This window comes from Canis lupus, chromosome 1 (assembly GCF_011100685.1).
Source record: "Canis lupus familiaris isolate Mischka breed German Shepherd chromosome 1, alternate assembly UU_Cfam_GSD_1.0, whole genome shotgun sequence".
Lineage (NCBI taxonomy): Eukaryota > Metazoa > Chordata > Mammalia > Carnivora > Canidae > Canis > Canis lupus.
In genome coordinates, this window is record NC_049222.1 from 110,428,492 (window position 1) to 110,449,556 (window position 21,065).

General features: G+C 52.5%; 2 protein-coding genes across 2 annotated transcripts; both read left to right on the forward strand.

Moving 5' to 3' along the window:
• The first annotated feature begins 452 nt into the window (after positions 1-452).
• NANOS2 (nanos C2HC-type zinc finger 2) lies at positions 453-1,520 on the forward strand. The gene has a single exon (XM_038528527.1). It carries the CDS (start codon positions 518-520, stop codon positions 932-934), a length of 417 nt encoding a protein of 138 aa, XP_038384455.1. The 5' UTR covers positions 453-517; the 3' UTR covers positions 935-1,520.
• A 10,935-nt stretch (positions 1,521-12,455) lies between these two features.
• On the forward strand, positions 12,456-20,597 carry MYPOP (Myb related transcription factor, partner of profilin). The gene is made up of 2 exons (XM_038528526.1): positions 12,456-12,992; positions 17,829-20,597. The coding sequence occupies exons 1-2, from the start codon at positions 12,494-12,496 to the stop codon at positions 18,548-18,550; spliced, it is 1,221 nt and encodes a 406-aa protein (XP_038384454.1). The 5' UTR covers positions 12,456-12,493; the 3' UTR covers positions 18,551-20,597.
• Positions 20,598-21,065: the final 468 nt, after the last annotated feature.

A 21,065-nucleotide genomic window follows, 5' to 3' on the forward strand; every position in this document is an offset into this window, starting at 1 on the left:
GGGCTCTCTACAGGGAGCATGCTTCTTCCCCTGCCTACTGCTCTGCCTCTCTCTCTCTCTCTCTGTGTGTGTGTGTGATGAATAAATGAATAAAACCTTATTATTAGGAATGGTTCTGGGGTATAGGGCAGCCCCCAGCCTTGGGGTAAATGAGGATGGGGAGCGAGGGGGCATTTGCACACATGGAACTTTATGGAATGGATAGGGAAATTGAGGCCCAGGGAAAGGAAGGGTCTTTCCAGAAGTCACAGGGTAGCCTGGAAGCAGAGCAAGGACCAGAGACAAGGGGAAGGGCCTCCTTCCGATCTCCATGGGGGATTACAGTCAGATGGGGATCCTGGGCAGGGAGTGGGCCCTTTAAATCTTAAGCTCCACCTTTGTTTAGAAGGGTCTTTGGGGGAGTATAAAAGGGGGTGCAGTTCCTCTCTGCTCCAGAAAAGCACCTGCTGCTCCTGCCCACTGGCCCCAGAGCCCTGGCCTTCTTCCTCTAGCCACCCACCACCTCCGCCTGGGAGCCATGCAGCTGCCAGCCTTCGACATGTGGAAGGACTACTTTAACCTGAGCAAGGTGGTGTTGGCACTGATCCAGAGTGGGGGGCAAAGGCCAGAGGCCCAAGGGAATGGGGAGCCGAGACCTGGGCCCCAGCTGGGGCAGGATCAGGGTGTGGGAGGGCCGGGGGCCAGCCGAAGCCTGGCCACCCTGTGCAATTTCTGCAAGCACAATGGGGAATCGCGCCACGTCTACTCCTCACACCAGCTGAAGACCCCAGAGGGTGTGGTGGTGTGCCCCATCCTGCGGCATTATGTGTGTCCCTTGTGCGGGGCCACCGGCGGCCAGGCTCACACGCTCAAGTACTGTCCGCTCAACGGCGGCCAGCAGTCTCTGTACCGCCGCAGTGGCCGCAATTCAGCTGGCCGCAAGGTCAAGCGCTGAGGATCAGGAGGTGCCTACCCCCCTTCTACCCCCAACCCTCCTGGTTTGGTCCCTGCCTAGTCTCTGGACCCTCCCCCTGACTCACCCAGCCCTTTGGAACTTCTGGCTCCCAGAGCTACATCCCTGCGGGATCCTGAAACAACAGGCTGCTGGGGAGCCCCGCCAGCTCTGCCCCCCGGGGCCTCTCAGGCCTGGAGCTCTGTCCTGGGGGTGTCTGTGGATTCTTGGTGAGGCAGGACTGCTGCCCTCTGGACTGCAAGGCCTGGTGGCTCCTTCTGGACCACCGTTTGTGGATCTTTAGTCTTTCTGGGGGCCAGTGTCACCAGCAGCCCCATGATCCCATTCCTGGTGGACTTCTTGGATTATTGGACCTAGAGGACCCAGCGTGCTCTCCCAGGCCCAGCCTAAGAACTTGGAGAGAGTGAACGAGACTGGCTTGGACACTCTAGCCCAAGAACATCAAGATGTGATTCTGACTTGAGACCAGCTTTGTCCACCTGCTTCAGCCACCACATGTGAACTCATGGTTTCACCGTGGACTTCCCTGGATTGTTCCTTCCCAGCCCGGGCAGCCCATCCACCGGGAGCTGGGGACAGGAGGAGGCATGCGGCAGGAGGCAGGGAAGGGGGGGGGGCGAAGGGGGGGACCTTGTCTTGGAAGGCTTATCTGGGAGTGGAGAGCTTGGGGTGCGCTGCTGACATCCTTCAACTCCCCCTGGTAGACCTTGTTGTTCATTCTGTTTCACTGCACTCCCGCCCCCAACACCCCCAACCGCAAATCACCAATGGGTGTTTCCCACAGCCGGAGGGCGGGCAGCTCTCCACTGCCTCCCACCCACCTTTCAAGGTAGTTTGCTAAAAGTCTTTTTTCTTTCTCCCAGTTTTCTTTTTCATTTTTTTTTCGTCCTCCAACATTTAATCAATGAAGCTCCGACAAGAAAGGGGTTTTAGTGCCCAGATGGGAAAGGCAACTGCCTAGATTTTATTTTAGGGGCAAGGAAAAGAAAGAGCCCCGGTCAGATTTTTAAGTTGCTCCGTTTTTGGCTCAGGGCTGGGCCCTGGGTGTTCAGCACTAGTGAATAAAGAGCGTTTCTGGTTGTCTCTGAAGTCACTCTGGTTCTGTCTTCTCACCTGGAGGCTGGGGGAAGGAAACCACGTCTGCCCCAAGGCATGGAAAAAGGGAAGGGGTCTTGGGGTCCTTTCACATGCCCCTCTTCATGTCTCCACGTCTCAGCCTCCACCTTAACCCCAGATTCCATTTTTTTTTTTTTTAAAGCTTTTATTTATTGGGATCCCTGGGTGGCTCAGCAGTCAAGCGCCTGCCTTCAGCTCAGTGTGTGATCCTGGAGTCCCGGGATCGGCTCCCACATCAGGCTCCCTGCATGGAGCCTGCTTCTCTCTCTGTTTGTGTCTCTGCCTCTCTCTCTCTCTCTCTATGTCTCTCATGAATTAATATATAAAATATTTTTAAATTATTTATTTATTTATTCATGAGAGGCAGAGACACAGGCAGAGGGAGAAGCAGGCTCCCTGCAGGGAGCCCGATGCAGGACTTGATCCCAGGGCACTGGGATCACGACCTGAGCCAAAGGCAGACACCTAACCCCAGATTCCTTCTCCATGTCCTTCTTGGGGTTCCCCCCTCCCACCCTGCTAGACCACAGGTCTTCCAGGACCAACTTTATGGTAGTTCTTAAATTCTACTCCCAGACGCTCTTTGGAGAGGTGGTGAAAAATATGGTCCCTAGCCCCTTGGAAATGCCCATATGCACAAAATGTTGCTTATAACATCAGGGCTTCTTTTTTTTTTTTTTTTTTTTTTTTTTTTGGCTTCTTTTTTTTTTAAGATTTATTTATTTATTCATGAGAGACACACAGAGAGAGTCAGAGACACAGGCAGAGGGAGAAGCAGGCTCCATGCAGGGAGCTTGATGTGGAACTCGATCCCAAGACCGCAGGATCACACCCTGAGCCAAAGGCAGATGCTCAACCGCTGAGCCACCCAGGCACCCCTAACATCAGGGCACCTTGTACCCCACTGGTCCACACATATTTACTAGGCACCTATTTTGTGCCAGGCACCTTTCTAGGCATGGATGGGTATATCAGTGAACAAAGCAGATGACACTTCTGGCCTCATGGAGCTGACTTTCTAGTGGGGTAGGAGGTGCACTGACCATCAATCAACAAACACATAATAAAATGGTGGATGATAAGTGCTCTGCAGGAAAACAAGGTAGGGTGAAGGGATGCAGGGAGAAAGAAGAAACTATTTTCCACAGGGCAGTCAGGGAAGGCCTTTCCGTGGAGGTGACATTTGAGCAAAACCCAAACGAAATGAGGAAAGCAGAGAATATCTGGAGGAAGGGAATTCCTGGCAGAGGGGACAACAAATTCAAAGGCCCTGCAGTGGCAGGAGGCCAGCTGTATGGTAAGAGTTAAGATCAGAGAGGTACATGAGGTGGGCAGAGAGTTGAGGATCTTGCAGACCCTGGTGAGAACTTGACCTTCATTGTGCATCCTCAGACTGTGCGTGGCACCATAGACCCCTCCCTATATATGCTAGTCACATAGAGAACCAAAGACCCCAGTTAAGGATCTCTGCTCCCAGGTTCTTTTCCAGAAACACAGCTCTGTCCACAGTAGAGACCCCTCCTCCAAGTTAAACCAAATGATACATAACAAGAAGATGCCCCAACCCCGGAGCCATGGTGTTCCCTGGGCAGCAGGTTGAGCCCCAGAAGAAGAGGGAGCTGCATGGAGCAGGAAGATGATGGCCTTTCAAATGGACCGATGGAGAGCTTCATAGTTTAATAAAGGGACCCCGTCTGACAAAGTGTGGGCAGCAGGTACAGAAAGCGACAAGTGGTGGTACATGCAGTATTTGGGGGCATTACAATGAGTGGAGGGGTGCATGTCAGACCCCGAGAACTGAGGGAGAAAGATACGAGGGTGCATCTGGAGTGTGGAGGATGGGAGGCTCTTGGAGACATCCATGAGCACCTCACAAGGTTGAAGCATCCTGGAAGCTTCTGGACACCTGGGATGGGGCTCAGAGGAGAGAGCTGGAGATAAGCAATTAGTGGTTGTCAAGCTTGCAGGTTTTGTTTTTTTAATGACTTAAGTCATTTGTTCAACAGATAATTGAGTGGCACGGTAGATGACAAAAGGGAAGAACATAAAGAAGCCAAGGGAACAATGGACCCTGACCTCTATCACCTCCAGCACCTCACACCTGCAGAGCTCCGTGCTCCTCTGCCAATGGCTCCTTACCTGCAGCTTTCTCGTGACCTCCACACCAGATTTAGACCCAACTCCCCACTGAGCCCAGACTTTCAACGAGTCACAATATCCTGGCTGCCTTCCTTAGATGCCCAGGGTGAAGGGAGTTGTCTGGATGACATGCAGGGGTCTGGTGCAAATCTTGGCTGGGGGTAAGGGGTCAGTTAGGACATGGTGAGTATCAGGTGCTCAGGGGGTGTTATAGGTTGAATTTCATCCCCCCAAAAAGATATTTTGAAGTCCTAACCCCCAGTACCTCAGAATGGGACCTTCTTTGGACATGGGGTCATTGGAGATGTAATCCTTTTAGATGAGGTCATACTAGAGTATGAGGTGCCCTTAATCCAACTTGACTGGTGTCCTTATAAGAGGAAAGTAGGGGCCTGGGTGGCTCAGTCGGTTTGACATCTGTCTTCGGCTCAGGTCATGATCCCAGGGTAGTGGGATCAAGTCCCGTGCAGGGTTCCCTGATCAGCAGGGAGTCTGCTTCTTCCTCTTCCTCTGACTCTCCCCTTGATCCCCACCTGCCTCTGCCACTCCCCCTGCTCCTGCATGCTCTCTCACTCTCTCTCAAATAAATAAAATCTTTAAAAAAAAAAATAAGAGGAAAGAGGTACACAGAGGAAGACAGAGGCAGAGATTGGAGTGATCCTGCCACAAGCCAAAGAAGGCCACAGAGCTGCAAGAGGCTGCAAGACGCAAGAGAGATCCTCCCCTAGAGCCTTCAGAGGGAATGCAGGAATGCCAACAGCTTGGTTTCAGGATTTCTAGCTTCCAGAACTGGGGGAGTACATTTGCGTTGTTTTAAGCCACACACTATGTGGTATTGTTATGACTGCCCTTGGAAACTGAGGCATCCCTAAAAACTAATACACAGGGGCACCTGGGTTGCTCAGTGGTTGAGCATCTGCCTTTGGCTCAGGTTGTGATCCTGGGGTCCTGGGATCAAGTCCTGCATCGGGCTCCCTGCAGGGAGCCTGCTTCTCCCTCTGCCTATGTCTCTGCCTCTCTCTTTCTCTGTCTCTCATGAAAAATAAATAAAATCTGAAAGAAAGAGAGAGAGAGAGAGGGATCCCTGGGTGGCTCAGCGGTTTAGCGCCTGCCTTGGGCTCAGGGTGTGATCTTGGAGTCCCAGAATTGAGTCCTGCATCGGGCTCCCTGCATGGAGCCTGCTTCTCCCTCTGCCTGTGTCTTTGCCTCTGTGTGTGTGTGTGTCTTTCATGAATAAATAAATAAAATCGTAATCAATCAGCTCATGAGAAGGCTGGAGGCGGGGAGCCACGGGCAGAAGTGAGAGGCACATGGAGCTCTGCAGGTGTGGGTACGTTGAGCCAGGATGCAGAAGGGCTGGCATCCTCTAGCATCTCCTCCATCTCCCATGAACACAGAGACAAGGCAGCTGGGCAGACGGTCAGCACACAAGGCAGCCTCCCAGACTCAGGGCAAGCACACAAGGGGCAGGGTGGTCTGGGAGGGCAACCAGAATCTTCTGCTCTGGGGCTTCATGCACCCACTCTGTGCCTTCTAGAACAGAAGAGAGGAGACAGAGGCTGCACTTCATGCAGAGAAGCAAGTGCTTAGAAGTGACCTCCTCCTTCCAGAACCACTGTGGGCTTAGGAGGGGAGGTTCTATACCCACTTCCGCTGGGGAAGGAGAATCAGATCCACTAAAGATGGATCTAGAACCCCCACAGTGTTCTCACTGTGCCCTGAAGTAGCGCAAGCCTGAGGTTGAATCCCTGAAACTCAGGTTCCCACCGTATGCATGATGCCTGCCAGTGTCTGGGTCTCGGAAATTGAATTTGGGCCCCGTGGGAGGTCCACGTGTCCTGGTGAGCTGGAACTAGAAGTTAAAGCTGATTTCCACAGTTGACCAGAATTGGGGCCATTGTGGAGGATTTTATACAAAGGACAGGAAAAGGTAGCTCTGTTAACTAAAGTATTAACTTTAATCTGCATTGAGCATGCCAAGAGATCACTTTTTGGGTTTCCCTTCCTATTGCTTTATGTGTCTTTCATTTGTCCTTTTGGTCTCCTCCCGCCTTCTTTCTCTTCTCCTTTCTTTCTTCCTTCTGCCCTCTCCCGTCCCACCCTCCCTTCCCTCTCCTCTGTCAGTCATTCTGACAAATGCAAACCTTTCTCCCAGACTCCACTCTCATCATGCACCCCTGCCAATGCAATACCCACCCAGATGTCTCATCATGTTCAAAACAGAAATCCTATTGGCTCGGAATTCACCCAGAATCTGACCACCTGCCCCCAGCCCACTACTACCTACCTGATCCCCACCATGACTGATAAGTTTCCTTGTCCCTCGTGTCCCTGCTTCTGCTCTTGACCCTCCAGAGTACATGTCAAATCCCAACATAAGTGATCCCATTAAAAACAAGTCTGCTTGTGCTGCTCCTCAGCCCAGTCCTTCCATGGTCTCTGTCTCACTATGTAAAAGCCCAAGTCCTGGCCTCTCTCTGGGCTGGAGGCAGGGAGAGGCCAGGACCTCTTCTTCTACCCACTCTTTCCTCCCTCCCTCTTCCTTCAATGCTCCAAGAATATTCCTGCCACCGGGCCTTTGCACTTACCCTTTCCCCTCCTTGGATTGCCCTTGCCCCAGAGAGCCACATGGCTACCTTCCTTGCCTCCTGCAGTTCTTTGCTTACATGTCACCTTCTCTGTGAGGCCTTCCCATGCCCACACTCTGGATCTTTCTTACCTTGTTCTACTTCTCTTTCCTCCTAACACCTTCCACCATCTAGCATGCTTTACTGCTCATTTATTATGTCTGTGGTTACAATGGTCAGTTTCATGTGTCAACTTGGCGAGGACTACAGTCCCCAGCTATTGAAACACTAAATCCTGGTGTTGCCATGAAGGTGTTTTGTAGGATGTGATTAAAGTCTATGTTTAGTTCACTTTAAGAAAGATTATCCTGGATCATTGGGATGGGCCTGATCCAATTAGTTGACAGGTTTAAGGAAGAGAGCTGAGAACGTCCTCTCTTAAATTCAGCTCCTTTCACTTTTTACTGCAAACGATAGTGAGAAGTCCATTTCACATCTTGATTCAACACGCGCACACACACACACACACACACACACACACACCTGGTGCAAAAGTTTCACAAAATAATAATCGTAGTAATAATAATAGGACAATTATTACGCACCTAGGAACTGCTCAAATACTTGATACCTAGTGACCCATCACAGTCCAATGAGGTGGATTCTGAGGTTAACCCCCACTTTCTGGAGAGGAAAAGTAAGGCCTAGAGAGGTTAAGTCACCTGTCCAAGGTTACATAACAAGGAGAGGGAGAATTTGAACCCTGACAGGATGCCTCTGGAGTTGAGCAATTTCCACTATCCTGAGATGCATCTTATCTCCATACCGCGCAGTCTCATTTTTTCCTATTCTGCTTTATTTTGTTTCTTTTTTTTTTTTTTAGATTTTATTTATTTATTCTTCAGAGACACACAGAGAGAGAGGCAGAGACACCGGTAGAGGGAGAAGCAGGCTCCATGCAGGGAGCCCGACATGGGACTCAATCTGGGACTCCAGGACCACACCCTGGGCTGAAGGCAGTGCTAAACCTCTGAGCCACCTGGGCTGCCCTATTTTGTATCTTTAATAGTTGTTGCATCCCATTAAACATTTTTTCAGGACCCACAGTTTGGAAAACATGTCTTAGAAAGGCTTCCCTGATTTATGCCCCATCGCAGGGCCTTGCTCTCTGACCTCCTACACACACACACACAAACACACACACTCACACACCCCGGGGTTCCCCACGCCTCACCTCTGCCCACAGCTCCCTGCCTCCAGCCCTTCTCATGAGCTCCACAGCCCCCCAAACCAGTCTTCTTTGGTGTCACCAGCATCCTGGGTGCCTCATTTTGATGCCCAGCATATTAATTTTCCCCGAGTTGCCATAACAAAGTATCACAAACCAGTGACTAAAAAAAAAAAACAGTGACTAAAAACACAAAGGTAGGGATGCCTGGGTGGCTCAGCGGTTGGGCACCTGCCTTCTGCTCAGGTTGTGATCCTGGAATCTGGGATCAAGTCCCACACTGGGCTCCCCTTGGGGAGCCTGCCTCTCCCTCTGCCTCTGTCTCTGCCTCTGTCTCTGTGTCTCTCATGAATAAATAAATATTTTTTATAAAACCCCCACACACAAAGGTACTCTTCTCCATTCTGGAGGCTAGAAATCCAAAATCAAGGTGTTGGCGGTGTTGCGCTCCCTCTGAAGGCTCTGGGGGAGGATCCTTCTATGCCTCTTCTCTTGCCTCCTTGCTTTCTTCCTTGTCTCCTGCAGCCTCAGCTGCCCTGGGCCTTCCTTGGCTTGTGGCAGGATCACTCCTAGACCAGAGTACTGACGGTCACCTAGAGGGCTCCCTTCCCCTCCCCAGACCGATAGTTACATGCCCTGTACATACTACCTCTCAGATGTCTTCCAGTTCATTTCTACCCTTTGCACCATCCCTGCCTAGTCCCCTCCTCCCCTCTTTCTATCCCCTTTCTGCCCCTGTCCCAGATTTCTCCTTTGAGTCTAGCCAATAATCTTCCCCTTCCCACCTATTCTCTATACAGCTGAGTGGGGTTGGGGGGTATCTTTCTAAAGCACGAATCAGACCGTATCTTTCCTTGCTCAGAACCCACGGCCTGTAGGATTGTATTCAAGCTCCTTAATGTTGCCCATAACGCTCAGCAGGGGCTGTCCCGGACCCCTGGACTCTGATCCCTCATCAGACACATGGTGGGACCTCATATAAACCCAGCCCCGCTGAAAGTCAGCTTGTTACCCACTGTGTACCTGCACTCAGAGAAATGTGATCAGAGAAAACCCGATCTCACTTCAATTTCAACACCAGTAACCCTGAATGACTGGGTCTATTGTCTGTTTCCCTGGGTACTCACTCATTCTTTCAACACTTTCTCCTGTCTCTTCCCTAACCTCAAGACCTCCCTGTCATCTCAGACCCTTCTTCCTACTCTCCTGAGACAATCTAAGGAACTCCTCTCCCCTCCCACTATATTGTGTGGCTGAACAGCCCTTGCCCCTTAGACTACCCTCCACTCCTGCCCTCGGTCCCACTCACCATGCCCATTCCAGGACATTGATCCAAACACTCTCCCCTCCCTCATGTGCACCATCAACCTCCCTTCTTCTGAATCATCCTAAATTGGCCTACAACATAGTATTACAATTCCTATCTTACATAAACCTCTTAAGATCCCAGGCCCCCTTCCAGTAGACCCCTTTGCTGGGCTAGAAAGGATCATTGAGGCTGGCTCTCTCCAAATCTTAATCAATCAATAAGCCCTTTCAATCAATCAATCAATCAATCAAAAAACCCTCTCTTTTCAGATTTTATTTATTTATTCATGAGAGACACACTGAGAGAGGCAGAGACACAGGCAGAGGGAAAAGCAGGTTCCGTGCAGGGAGCCTGATGCAGGACTCGATCCCAGGACCCTGAGATCACCACCTGAGCCAAAGGCAGATGCTCAATCACTCAGCCACCCAGGTGCCCTGATTTATATGTCATTTAATCACTGACATCTCCTAAAGTTGTATCTCAAGACTGAACCTTTCCTCTAAGTCCAGTCTCAAATATCCAACTGCCGATCTGACAATTGTCCTTGGTTGAGTGAAGGGCACCTCAAGTTTGGGCAAACCTGAACTCTCGATCCTCTTGCAGCTCTGCCCATCTTTGCTTCTAGTAGCTCCAACCTTCCTGTTGCTTAAGTCAAAGATGTTGGAGTCATCCTGGACTCCCTTTCTTTCTCCCACTTCCTATACCCAACTATACTTCACTTCACCTCCACAGCTACCACCCCAGCTGGAACCATCACCACCTCTCTCCTGAACCATCTCTCTCCTCAACTCAGCTTCCACTCTTGCTTCCTAAATTCAGTTCCCCCAGAGGAATCCTATTAAACCAAGAACAGTTAGATAGATCATGTCCTTCCTCTACTCAAGGGTCCTCCTGTGACTCGAACTCCTGTAAAGGCCAGTGTCCTTACAGGGACCCATGAGCCCTATGCCATCTACCTCCCTGCCCTGCCCTGCCCTCCCCATTGGCCTCCTCAACGTTCCTGGAACACAGGAGACACAGTCCCATCTACCTCCCTGCCCTGCCCTCCCCACTGGCCTCAACGTTCCGGGAACACAGGAGACACAGTCCTGCTTCTGGCTTCACCGGGTCCCTCACCTCCCTCACGTTGTTCACTCAAATGTCACCTTCTCAGGGAGGTCTCCCCTGGCCACCTTATTTTCAAATTACAGACATGCCCACAAGCACCATACTCCCCAACTCTGTTTCCTACCTCCATTTTTTCCGTAATACTCATCAATCACCTCCTCACTTATGTATCTTATTTATTTTGCTTATTGTCTGTTACTCCCGACTGTGAGCTCCATGAAGGCACAGATGTTTCTCTCGTGTTCACTGCACTTGGAACCACATAGGTGCTCAGTAACTGTTTGTTGACTAGATGAATGAAGCGCCGTTTGTTGAATGACCTTGAGGACTCCTGCAAGATGCAAAATGCATTTCTCGGCCCGACTTAACTCCATCATCCTTTCCTCCAGCTCACCCAACCCGTGTTCTAGATTCAGTGCTGCCTCCGAGCATGCTTTAAGTCATACCTGCGCCAGGATCACCCTCCCCTGCAGACTCTCCCTCTAAATCCTTCCTCCCCGCTCCATGACGTCAGTGTGTGGACGGGCTCCCCCCTCCCACCTCCCGGCAATGCTGGAAGGTTGACGGGTTGCCCTGGTTACTGCACTCGCCCGGGATGGAATATCCCCAGGGTGCCCCGCCCCAACGGGTAATAGTTGGTTGGCGGATCCAGAGCAGCCCCGCGCCGGGGCAAGTACCCGCGGGCGGCAATCGGGGTTTCGTACGCCCCCACGCCACCCACGCCGTTGTCATGGAAACGGAGCGCTTCCCTCCAGCGCCGTCTCCCTCCCCTTTCTCCTAGAGAAAGATACCCAAGTATAGTAAGAGGGTTAGGTAGGAAGACTGTCAGAGAGGCGAGGACGCCGCTCGTTCTCAGCGACGAGCTCTCCATTTCTCCCACCTCCTCCAAGGATTGCTACGCCTGCGCAGACACGGAGCCCCTGGTACCAAAGCGAGGGGGAGCGAGGGCGCGCATGCGTGGACAGTTTTGCGCGTACGCGGCTGTGGCTTCAAGTGAGGGAACCTAACGCCGCGCTAATGTTGCGCCTGCGCAGCTAAGCCCGGCTCGAGGAGGCCCTTGGAAAGCAATTCTGCGCTTGCGCCGTGGGAGGGGCGTGAAACTCAAGCGGTAAGGGCGTTGGGGGCTGACTGGCGCTAGGTGCGCCTGCGCCGTGGCTCTTGGGGCGGCCGGGGGCGGGGCCCAGAGGGGGCAGAGAGAGGAGGGGGGAGGGAAGAGGCCGCAGAAGCCCGAGCCTTGACCGACGGGCAGGCGGGGGCTGCGGCGGCGCCGGTGAGTGACCCGCGGCTCGACTCGGTCCCCATCCTCCACGACCCTCACTCTTCCTGGAGTCCCCCATCGCCTCCGTTGTCCCCTCTAACTCCCGGACCCCATTTCTCCCGGAGCTCCTCTTAATTCCTGGCAATCCTCAGAGCCCCCACAATCCCCGCATACCCTAATCCCTCGTATTTTATAGTCCCCGCGCCTCCACTGTCCTAGAAGCCCCCAGTTCACCGTTAATCCTGGGCATCCCTTCTGAGGACCCCTTCTCAATACCGTTCTTACAGACGTCCTATTGCCCCGGAACCCCCAAAGCGCTCCTCTGCTCCAGATCCCCCTTCTTGCTGCATCTCTCCTTCAGCATCTCCTGACCCCCATCACCCCCATGCTGCTTCGACCCCCGAGACACCCTCATCGCCCCTCCATTTCTCATTCTCCTGTCCCCCCATTCTCCTCTAACTCCTGCAGACACCCTCTCCTCCTTCGCTTTGCCTCCTTTCCCTCCACCCCTCCAGACCCTCCCCCAATTTCCGTCAACTCCTCGGCGTGGCACTTTGCGCCGCGCGAAGCACCGGAGGAGCGCTCGGCGGGTGTCAGCTATTATTAGGCACTCCGAATGTCCCGCGTGGCTCGTCGCCCCCAACCACTCAACGCCGCAACCCCTGGCCCCGGGGACACAGGAGGCGGTGTCGGGGCGGCCGGGGTGGGGCGGGCGGCGCGCGGACGCCGAGCCCCCGCCAGCGCCGTGCGCCCTGTGCCCGCAGCGCCGGCGCCCCCCCATGCGCCAGGCGGCCGGACGGCGGCGTCGGGGGGCGCCATGGCCTCGGCGGCGGCGGGCGAGGCGGAGGAGACCACCCGGCTGCGCAAGCCGCGCTTCTCGTTCGAGGAGAACCAGATCCTGATCCGCGAGGTGCGCGCCCACTACCCGCAGCTCTACGGCGCGCAGAGCCGTCGGGTGAGCGTGGCGGAGCGGCGGCGTGTGTGGGACGGCATCGCGGCCAAGATCAACGGCATCACCAGCTGGAAGCGCACCGGCCAGGAGGTGCAGAAGCGCTGGAATGACTTCAAGCGCCGCACCAAGGAGAAGCTGGCCCGCGTGCCGCACTCCACGCAGGGCGCGGGGCCTGCCGCCGAGGACGCCTTCTCGGCGGAGGAGGAGACCATTTTTGCCATCCTGGGGCCGGGCGTGGCGGGGCCGGCAGCAGGTGCAGGGGCCGAGCAGCCCTCCGGGGCCGCTTCCTCGCAGCCGCCCGCCCCGAGTGCCGGCGCCCAACGCTACGTGCTGTCCGAGGACCGCAGGGACGACCGACGGGCAGGTGAGTTCCTTCCAGCATCACCTTCCCCAGAGCAGACAGTCGCAAAGTCAGCCGCGTGCTCCGCACTGTTCCCCAGCCCTTTCCGTGGCTCATCACATCCTCACTACAACCCTGTGCGGTGGGTGCTGTAATTATTCCCATTTTAAATATGGGGAAACCGAAGCTCAGAAAATGCCCAAAGTCCCACAGCTCATGATTGTGAGTCATGAATGGAACGCAGACTTAAGAGGTCTGGCTCCAGAGTCCACACACCCAGCATTCCCAGCACATTCAAGATTTCATTAAACGCAACATAGGGTAGTGACGATGGAGGCAGACTGTCCAGGCTTCAGTCACAACTTTGCCACTCAGCTGGGTCACTCTGGGTAAGTTACTGCAGGTCACTTTCCGCCTCTGTAAAATGTGGATGAAAGAAAATAGTCCCTACTTCAAAAGCTTGTTGTGAAGATTAGATGAGTTAATATGTGAAAATTCCTTAGTACGGCTGGTGTCTCCTGCACAAGGTCATGCCATGAGTAGGGGAAGTGTGGAGAACAGAGTACAAAAACTTCCACTTAGCCTTGACTTTGGATTATTCTTTCTTCTACAGCTATTTCCCCAACCATCTGCCCTGTGCTGGGCAGTGCTGGGGACCCAATGGTGCCTGAGACATCCCTAGCCCTGACCTCCTGGGGCTGAGCTGTGGGAGTCCAGCAGGGGCACCTGACCCAGACTGGGAGGTGAAGGAAGGCTTCCTGGAGGAAGAGACATCAGAGACACAGAGCAAGAATGAGGAGCTGAGGAGTGTTCCTGGGAGAAGGAACAGCATGTACAGTGGCTTTGAGACAAGAAAGCTTAGCCAGTTTAGGAATTGAGGAGTTTCCAATTTAGGGGAAGGGGAAAGTGAAAAAGATTGAAGAAAGGAAATGTTTTTGAGAAGAGGTCAGAAAAGTCAGCAGAGGCCAGACCATGCAGCAGCTTCTAGGCTGAGGTGAGGGTTTTATCCCAAGCGCTGTAAGAAGTCACCGAAGGGTTTTGAGAAAGAGAAGGTCATGGAAGTGATCAAACAAGTTCAGGACTATGTGATTCAGAGAGGTTCATTCACTTACCCAAGGTCACACAGCAAGTAAGTAGTAGAATTGGGACTCAAATACGAGTTGTGTCCAACTCACAGTGCATGCACTTAACCACTAGGCTAGACGGCCCGGAAATATCAGGAATGATTGATACTGACTGAGAGTTAATGCATATGCCGGAATTAGATCACCGGCAGTTTGTAAGTGAAGGTCAGCACTTTAGACTTTTTATCTTCAGGGTGTTTGGGAGGCCTGAAAGCCATTTTGGGCAGGAGAGAGAGACACAATCACTTGGGACCCTTGTTATCAGTATGAATGTCAAACCTCATCGTTTCTGTGAAATGGCCACATTGAACCAGAATGGAGATGGCAACCTTAATTTTTTTTCAAGAGTTGTACAATTATTGTATTCATTCATTCATTCAACAAATACAAATTGAGCACCTGTTGCCAGGCAGGCATAGTGGTAGATGCTGGGGATACAGTGCGGAAAAAGGCAATTTCCCTTTCCTTATGGAGCTGGCATTCCAGTTATTGGAGACAGACCACAAACAAGTAGCCCCCAAACAGATCATATACCAGGAGATGATTAGAACTAAAAAGAAAAGGGGTACCTGGGTGGCTCAGTGATTGAGCATCTGCCTTCAGCTCATGTCATGAACTCAGGGTCCTGGGATCGAGTCTTGAATCGGGCTCCCCGCAGGGAGCCTGCTTCTCCCTCTGCCTGTGTCTCTGCCTGTGTGTGTGTGTGTGTTTCATGAATAAATAAATAAAATCTTTGATTAAAAAAAACTAAGGAGAAAAATAAAGCATGTGAAGAGAATAGTGAGTGATGAATGTCAGGGCTGCTATATGTAGGGTAGTCAGGGAGGGCATCTTTGAGAAGGTGGAATCTGAGCAGAGACCTGAAGAGAGAAACTGAGCCAAGCAGCTATCTGGGAGAACAGCGCTTCAGCTAGAGGAAACCACACATGCAAAGGCCCTGAGGCAGGAACATGCTTAAAGTGTCCTTGATTGGAACCTCACACAGAGATTACCCACCGTGTAAACTCATAAAAGAGGAACTGCTGTGATTGAAGGACTGGAACCGTGTCTGGGGCAGCCTGAGGCATCTCTGTTGACACTAGAGGGAGACCTAAGGATAATTTCCCTCTCACCCAGTATTTGAAAAACAACAACAACAACAACAACAGTAACAGCATTGAAGATTTACTGTGTGCCAGGCACAGGGTTTGCCAGGCAGAGGCCTAAACCCTGTGCCTGGGGTGATTCATATAATCCCTATGATGGCCCTCAGGGAGATGTTCTGGTTATTGAGTCACTTGGTCCTTTGCTCACTACATACCTATTTACAGGTGGGGAAATTGAGGCCCAAAGTTTGCAAATAAATCCTTTTAAATCTTGTCATGACCCTTCTGTGACCCCCCATGAGCACAAAGGCTGGGCCACTTTCTATTGTTGAGTAGGCTAGAAGAGCAGTATTGCAGAGTCGCTGCAGTCCCTACACCCCTTATGAGGGAGGCTCACTGCCCTTGGGCCCACAGCCTGGTCCAAGGAGTGGCTAAGAGCATGGGTTCAAATCTCTCCTCTCCCATTCACTAGCACTGTGACATCTCTTGGGGCTTCAGGTCTCCTCATCTGTAAAATGGGTTAATAATGACAGCACCTACCCCCAGAGAATAGCTAAGAAGAAGCACCAAAATACTATAGGAGGAAAGCTTAGCTGGTTTGCCTGGGGCTGAGCCAGGAAACTGTCCAACAAGTGTTAGCTCTGGTTATCACCTCTCTCCCCACCTCCCCTGCCTCCCCCACCTGGCTGGCCCAGGGAGGCTGGGCCCAGCATTTAAGTCTAGAGGTGGCTGGCTGTGTCTGTGACAGGAGAGCTGGGAGATCAGATTTGGCCTTGGAGCAGGAGACAGGCTTCCCTGAGGAAGGAGTATCTGAGCTGGCCAAGAGGCCATGCAATGGGGCTGCTCCTGGTGGAGGGAACTGCATGTATGCTGGCTCTAAGCCAAGGAAGAGGGACAAGAAAGGGGTAAGAGCTGAGGCCTTACAGCCTTAAGGAGGGGCTGGACTGATCCCCCGTGGGTTCTGGGGGCCTGTGGGCGGGTTGCAGCAAGGACCTGGGGCCCAGTGCCCCAGTCAGTGCTGACTCCCTGGAAGCCACAGTTCCTTTTTCATTAAATAAAAAATTTTGTGCTGGACATTATTCTAGGCGCTGGGTAAACAGCGGTGAACAAAACAAAGCCCTGCCTGATGGAGCTGACATCAGGAGAAGGAGACAGACAACAAACACAGAGCGACCCCATGCCAGGTGGAGCTAAGTGGTATAAAAGAAATCAGGTAGGGTTAGGAGAGAGAAAAGGACAGAGACGGGAGCTACTGTAGACAGAAGGTCATGGAAGGTCCTCCCAAGGAGGCCACATTGGAGCAGAGGAGCTGAGGGAGGGAGCCAGGCAGGTATCTGGGGAAAGAGCTTTCCAGGCCAAGGAACAGCAAGTGCAAAGGCCCTGAGGCAGGAGCAGGCCTCTTGTGTTTGTGGGTTGACAAGCAGGCCAAGGTGGCTGGAGCCTGGTGAATGCGATACAGAGGGGAAGGGTGCAGATGAGGTCAGGGAGACAGTGGGGTAAATTGTGCAGAGTCTCGGGGGCCTCGAGGGCTTTGATTTTACTCTCAGAGATGAGAACCCCAGGGAACTTTTGAGCAGAGAAAGACCACCCATTTAAAGCATGAACAATGCAGTAGCTTTTCACATATTTATGGAGTTGTACAACCATCACTATCAATTTTAGAACATTTTCATCACTCCAGAAAGAAACCCTGCCTCTCTTAGCTGTCATCCCCAGCTCTGCCCAGCCCAAGGTGACCACTAATCTACTTTCTGTCTCTGGTAGATTTGCCTGTTTTGGACATTTCATATAAATGGATCATAGGCTATGTGGTCCTCTGTGGGTAGCATAGCTGACATGTTATTTTGGTGGGACGTCAGTAGTCCCAGGTGGGAGATGCTGGTGGCTGGACTAGGAGGGGCCGTGGAGGTGGACAGAACAAACAGGTTGGATGTTAAAATAGTTTGAAGGCAGAGCCAGTGACATTTGCACATGGACAACAGTGTCCTGGATGAGAAAAGGAGTGAAAGATTTTGGCCCAAGTGACAGGAAAGACAGGAGCTGTCATCAGGGGAGATTGGGATGGCTGAGGGAGGGGTGGGAGATGGAGGACCAGGAGCTCGGCTCTGGGCCAGAGAATTTGAGGCCTGGCTAGATGACGGAGGGGGTATGCTGTGTACACAACTGGAGGAGAGGTTTCAGGCTGGGCCAGGAAACCTGGGAGCCTCTGTTTGCAGACTGTACAAGTTCCTGAGCATGAATGAAATCTCGGGGGAGAGGAGTCAGGGAGAAGCGCAGCAGGCTTGGGGTTGAACTGGTACAGACACAGCTGAGATAGAACTCCTACCACCTGATAGGACAGAGCCCAGCTTATGCAGCCTGAGAGGTGTGTGATGGGGGGAGTGTCTAGAGCGTTCAGAGCCTTCTAGAATGTTGGTGCTGACTGGCTCAGCAGGGGACTTCCAGGACCCTGTCTCCACTAAGGCTGGCATCGGCCACCAGGTGGTCCTTAAATATATTGACTCTCTCCCCTGTGTTCTCCTCCAAGGCTTGATTTGCCTTGGGTTTTGAAAGGATGGCTCTGGGGCCTGGGTGGGTGGGAAGTGAAAAGGGGAAATCAAGATGGCAGTGGGGGGGTCACTGTCACCTTACCTACATCTCTCTCTCTACAGATACACCAGCCCACAGCAAGGGGGGTTCCAGCAGCCCTGAGCAGTGGGCCCGGCCCTCCTGCAGTCCCCAGGAAGGTGGCTGCCCCCCACCGAAGGAGCGTGAGTCCCCGCCCCCTCCAGCCCTGCAGACGGTCCAGTTGCCCCGCCTGGCCTTGTCTCCACCGCCCCCAGCCCCTCCACCACCGCCGCCGCTGCCACCACCACCCCAGGCACCTCAGCAGGTGCATGTGGCACCCTCGTCCCCCAGCCCACCACCTCCTCCACTGCCAACACCCACGCCCTCGGCCCCAGACCCCTCTCTGGACTTCCTGCGGGCTCAGCAGGAGACTGCCAACGCCATCCGGGAGCTGGCTGGCACCCTTCAGCAGGGACTGGCCAAGCTGAGTGAGGCCCTCAGCGCCCTACTGCCTCTTCTGCCCGGAACCCCAGTCGACAGGCTGCCCCCACCCCTGCCCCCACCCCCACCCCCACCCCCACCCCCCAGGCCCGTCCTGCCCCCACCTACCCCCAAAGTGGAGATCACCCCTGAGCCCGTATCTGTGGTAGCTGCTGTGGTGGACGGAGCGGTGGTAGCAGCCAGGGGGGTGATCATTGCCCCTAGGAGCGAGGAGGGGACCCCCCGGTCACCCCCAGCCCCGCTTCCTCCCCATGACTCACCCCCACACAAGAGGAGGAAAGGCTTTCCTACACGGAAGAGGCGGGGGCGATGGAAATCTCCGTGAAATCTGCTGTTGGGTTTGAGCTTGTCTGGGCTCCTCTGCCTGCACCTCCTCCCCCCAGCTTAGCCCAGTGGAGGAGGGCAATGCACCTTCCCCATCTCAGCTGCACCCCAGCTCCCCTGCTGCAGGGGCACAAGCACCCCACTCCCTATACTAGTTAGTGCCTGATTCTCAGGGGACCTCGTTGATGGGTGCCCCGGCCCTTTCTCCAGTACAGCGCTGTCTGCCTGGCTGCTTCCCTGAACCCTAACTTCTAAGCCATCAATTTTACGTTATTTATTATTGCCCTCTGTGGGTTTCGGAGGGAACCTCTCGGGTCTGCACATAACCCCCTTCCCTAACAACTCCTGGTCTTGACTTGAAGAGAATTGACCCGTAGTGGCCTCCTCGCTTCCCCGATCCAGACTTTGGAGGGGGTGGGAGTCTCGAGACACATCAGAATATGGATGGCAAAGGATATAGCAGTCTATACCCTAGGGAGGGGGGGTGGAGTTCTCATGGGAGGTATAGGTGGGGCCCTCTGCCTCCCATTGCTGTGTCTGACCTCCAGGGCCCATCCCCCTCATTTCTCCCCCGTGGTGACAAGATATGAATAAACTTATTTTTAATACAAGTACTTTGGGCTCCGAGACAGGCCTGGGGTTTCAGCACTGACGCCTGCCCCACCCCTCCATGAACACGTGGCATCCTCCCCTTGAAGTTGGAAGCTGGCCTTTCCTGAAAGCCATCGAGTCCTGTTTTCAAATCTTACTCCTACTTACTCATCCTTCTGACACCTCTAAGTGTCACCTCCAGGAGAACTTTCTGGATATCCTCCTCCAGGCTAGGATGGGTCTGCCTCAATTACTGTCTAGTATCCTGTGGTCCCTAACTGAACACATGCCTTTATCCGTTTAAAGCCAGTTCCTCCATCCCCACCCCCCAGATTCAGGAAGGCAAGAACTGGTTCTCTTTTTTACTCCTAAACCTGCTGCAAAGCAGAGTAGCAAAGTAGCTAATAACCACCACCCTGGATCCGGTCCTACCTGGCCCAGCCCCTGGTGCCACCCTGGCCAACTGTGTGGGCCTTCTTTTTCCTCATCTGTAAAATGGGCACAAAAACGTAGGAGGCTACAGCTGCATTCCATTGTCATTCTTCAGGTCTCGACTCCAATATTCACCTCCTCAGAAAAGGCTTTCCTGGCAATCTCTACCCACCCCATCAGTTAGGCAGGGAAAATCCAGTTAAATAATCATTTGAGTAAACTTAAATTGATTTGTCTGCCTCCATCACCAGGATGAGCCTTGTCAGGGCAAGCAAGGCCTGTACCTAGCTCAGTGCTGTGTCCTCAGCATTGCCCAACACAGAAGAGGGTTGCATCTTTGAGTTAATGGGCAGCTCAAAAAGCAGGGTTGCCATGTATGGTGCTCCTTTCCTGGGCCAGGCACCATGCTAAACATTTTTACTGGTTTTCCTTTAAACTTGAACCTGCCCAATGAAAAGCAGACTCTCCAGGGGTCTCTGTTTTTTTCCTGAGAAGTTTAGGGACTTTCCCTAACCTTGCCAGCGGCCAATCCCAATTCAGCCACCTGAAGCTGGACTCTGGCCAGAACTCTTGATCCCCCCACTGGTGTTTCCTGAAGAATGGCTTAAAGGCAATTCTAGGAGATATGTGGATAGCCTTTTTAATGATTCTATATGGTGTGTTAACTTGATTAAAATGTAGCTAGTACCCCAAAACTGCAGCTAGTACCTAAAAAAACCTACACTTGTGCACATAATACAGACATACCTCGCTTTATTGTGCTTTGCTTTATTGCACTTTGCAGATACTGCTTTTTTTATTTTTTACTAGTTGAAGGTTTGTGGCAACCCTGTGTCAAGCAAGTCAATTGGTGCCATTTTTCCAACAGTCGCTCACTTGTGTCTGTGTTACATTTGGTAATTCTTGCCATATTTCCAACTTTGGCATTATTACTACATTTGGTATGGTGCTCTGTGATCAGTGACTAAAACTCAGAGCTCAGATGACGGTTAGCATCTTTTAGCAATAAAATATTTTAAAATTAAGGTATATATGTTGTTTCTTTGGACGTCATACTAGCGCACGCGCATAGCGTAACCTTCACTTTTAGACGCGCTGGAAAAACCGAGAAGTTCATCTGATTTGCTTTGTTGCTAGATTTGCTGTATTGTGGTGGTCTGGAAGGAGCCTACAATATTTCCGAGGTATGCTTGTATTTCTTAGGATGAGGCAAAAGTAATCCTTTTTAACGCCTTTACACACACACACACACACACACACACACACACACACCCCACCTCAGGGGAGTCAATTTCCAGAAAATAATCCAGGTGGTAAGTGAAATTGTGAAGCTGACACTGATTGGCTAGCAAAATCAGAGCTGCTAGGATAGCAGCAGGATGTGGGAGAGGAAGCAGACAATCCAATTAGTTTGAGAACTACTAATGAATGCAACTCTGACAAGCCATTCAGATATTTTTTGAGCGCTTATCCCAGCTTACAGAGAGCAAGAG

Excerpts from the sequence above, each read along its gene's own strand:
- NANOS2 (XM_038528527.1), top strand. The coding sequence starts at position 518 with ATGCAGCTGCCAGCCTTCGACATGTGGAAGGACTACTTTAACCTGAGC.
- MYPOP (XM_038528526.1), top strand. The coding sequence starts at position 12,494 with ATGGCCTCGGCGGCGGCGGGCGAGGCGGAGGAGACCACCCGGCTGCGC. Across the intron at positions 12,993-17,828 it reads CAGGGACGACCGACGGGCAG|ATACACCAGCCCACAGCAAG; the intron begins GTGAGTTCCTTC and ends CTCTCTCTACAG.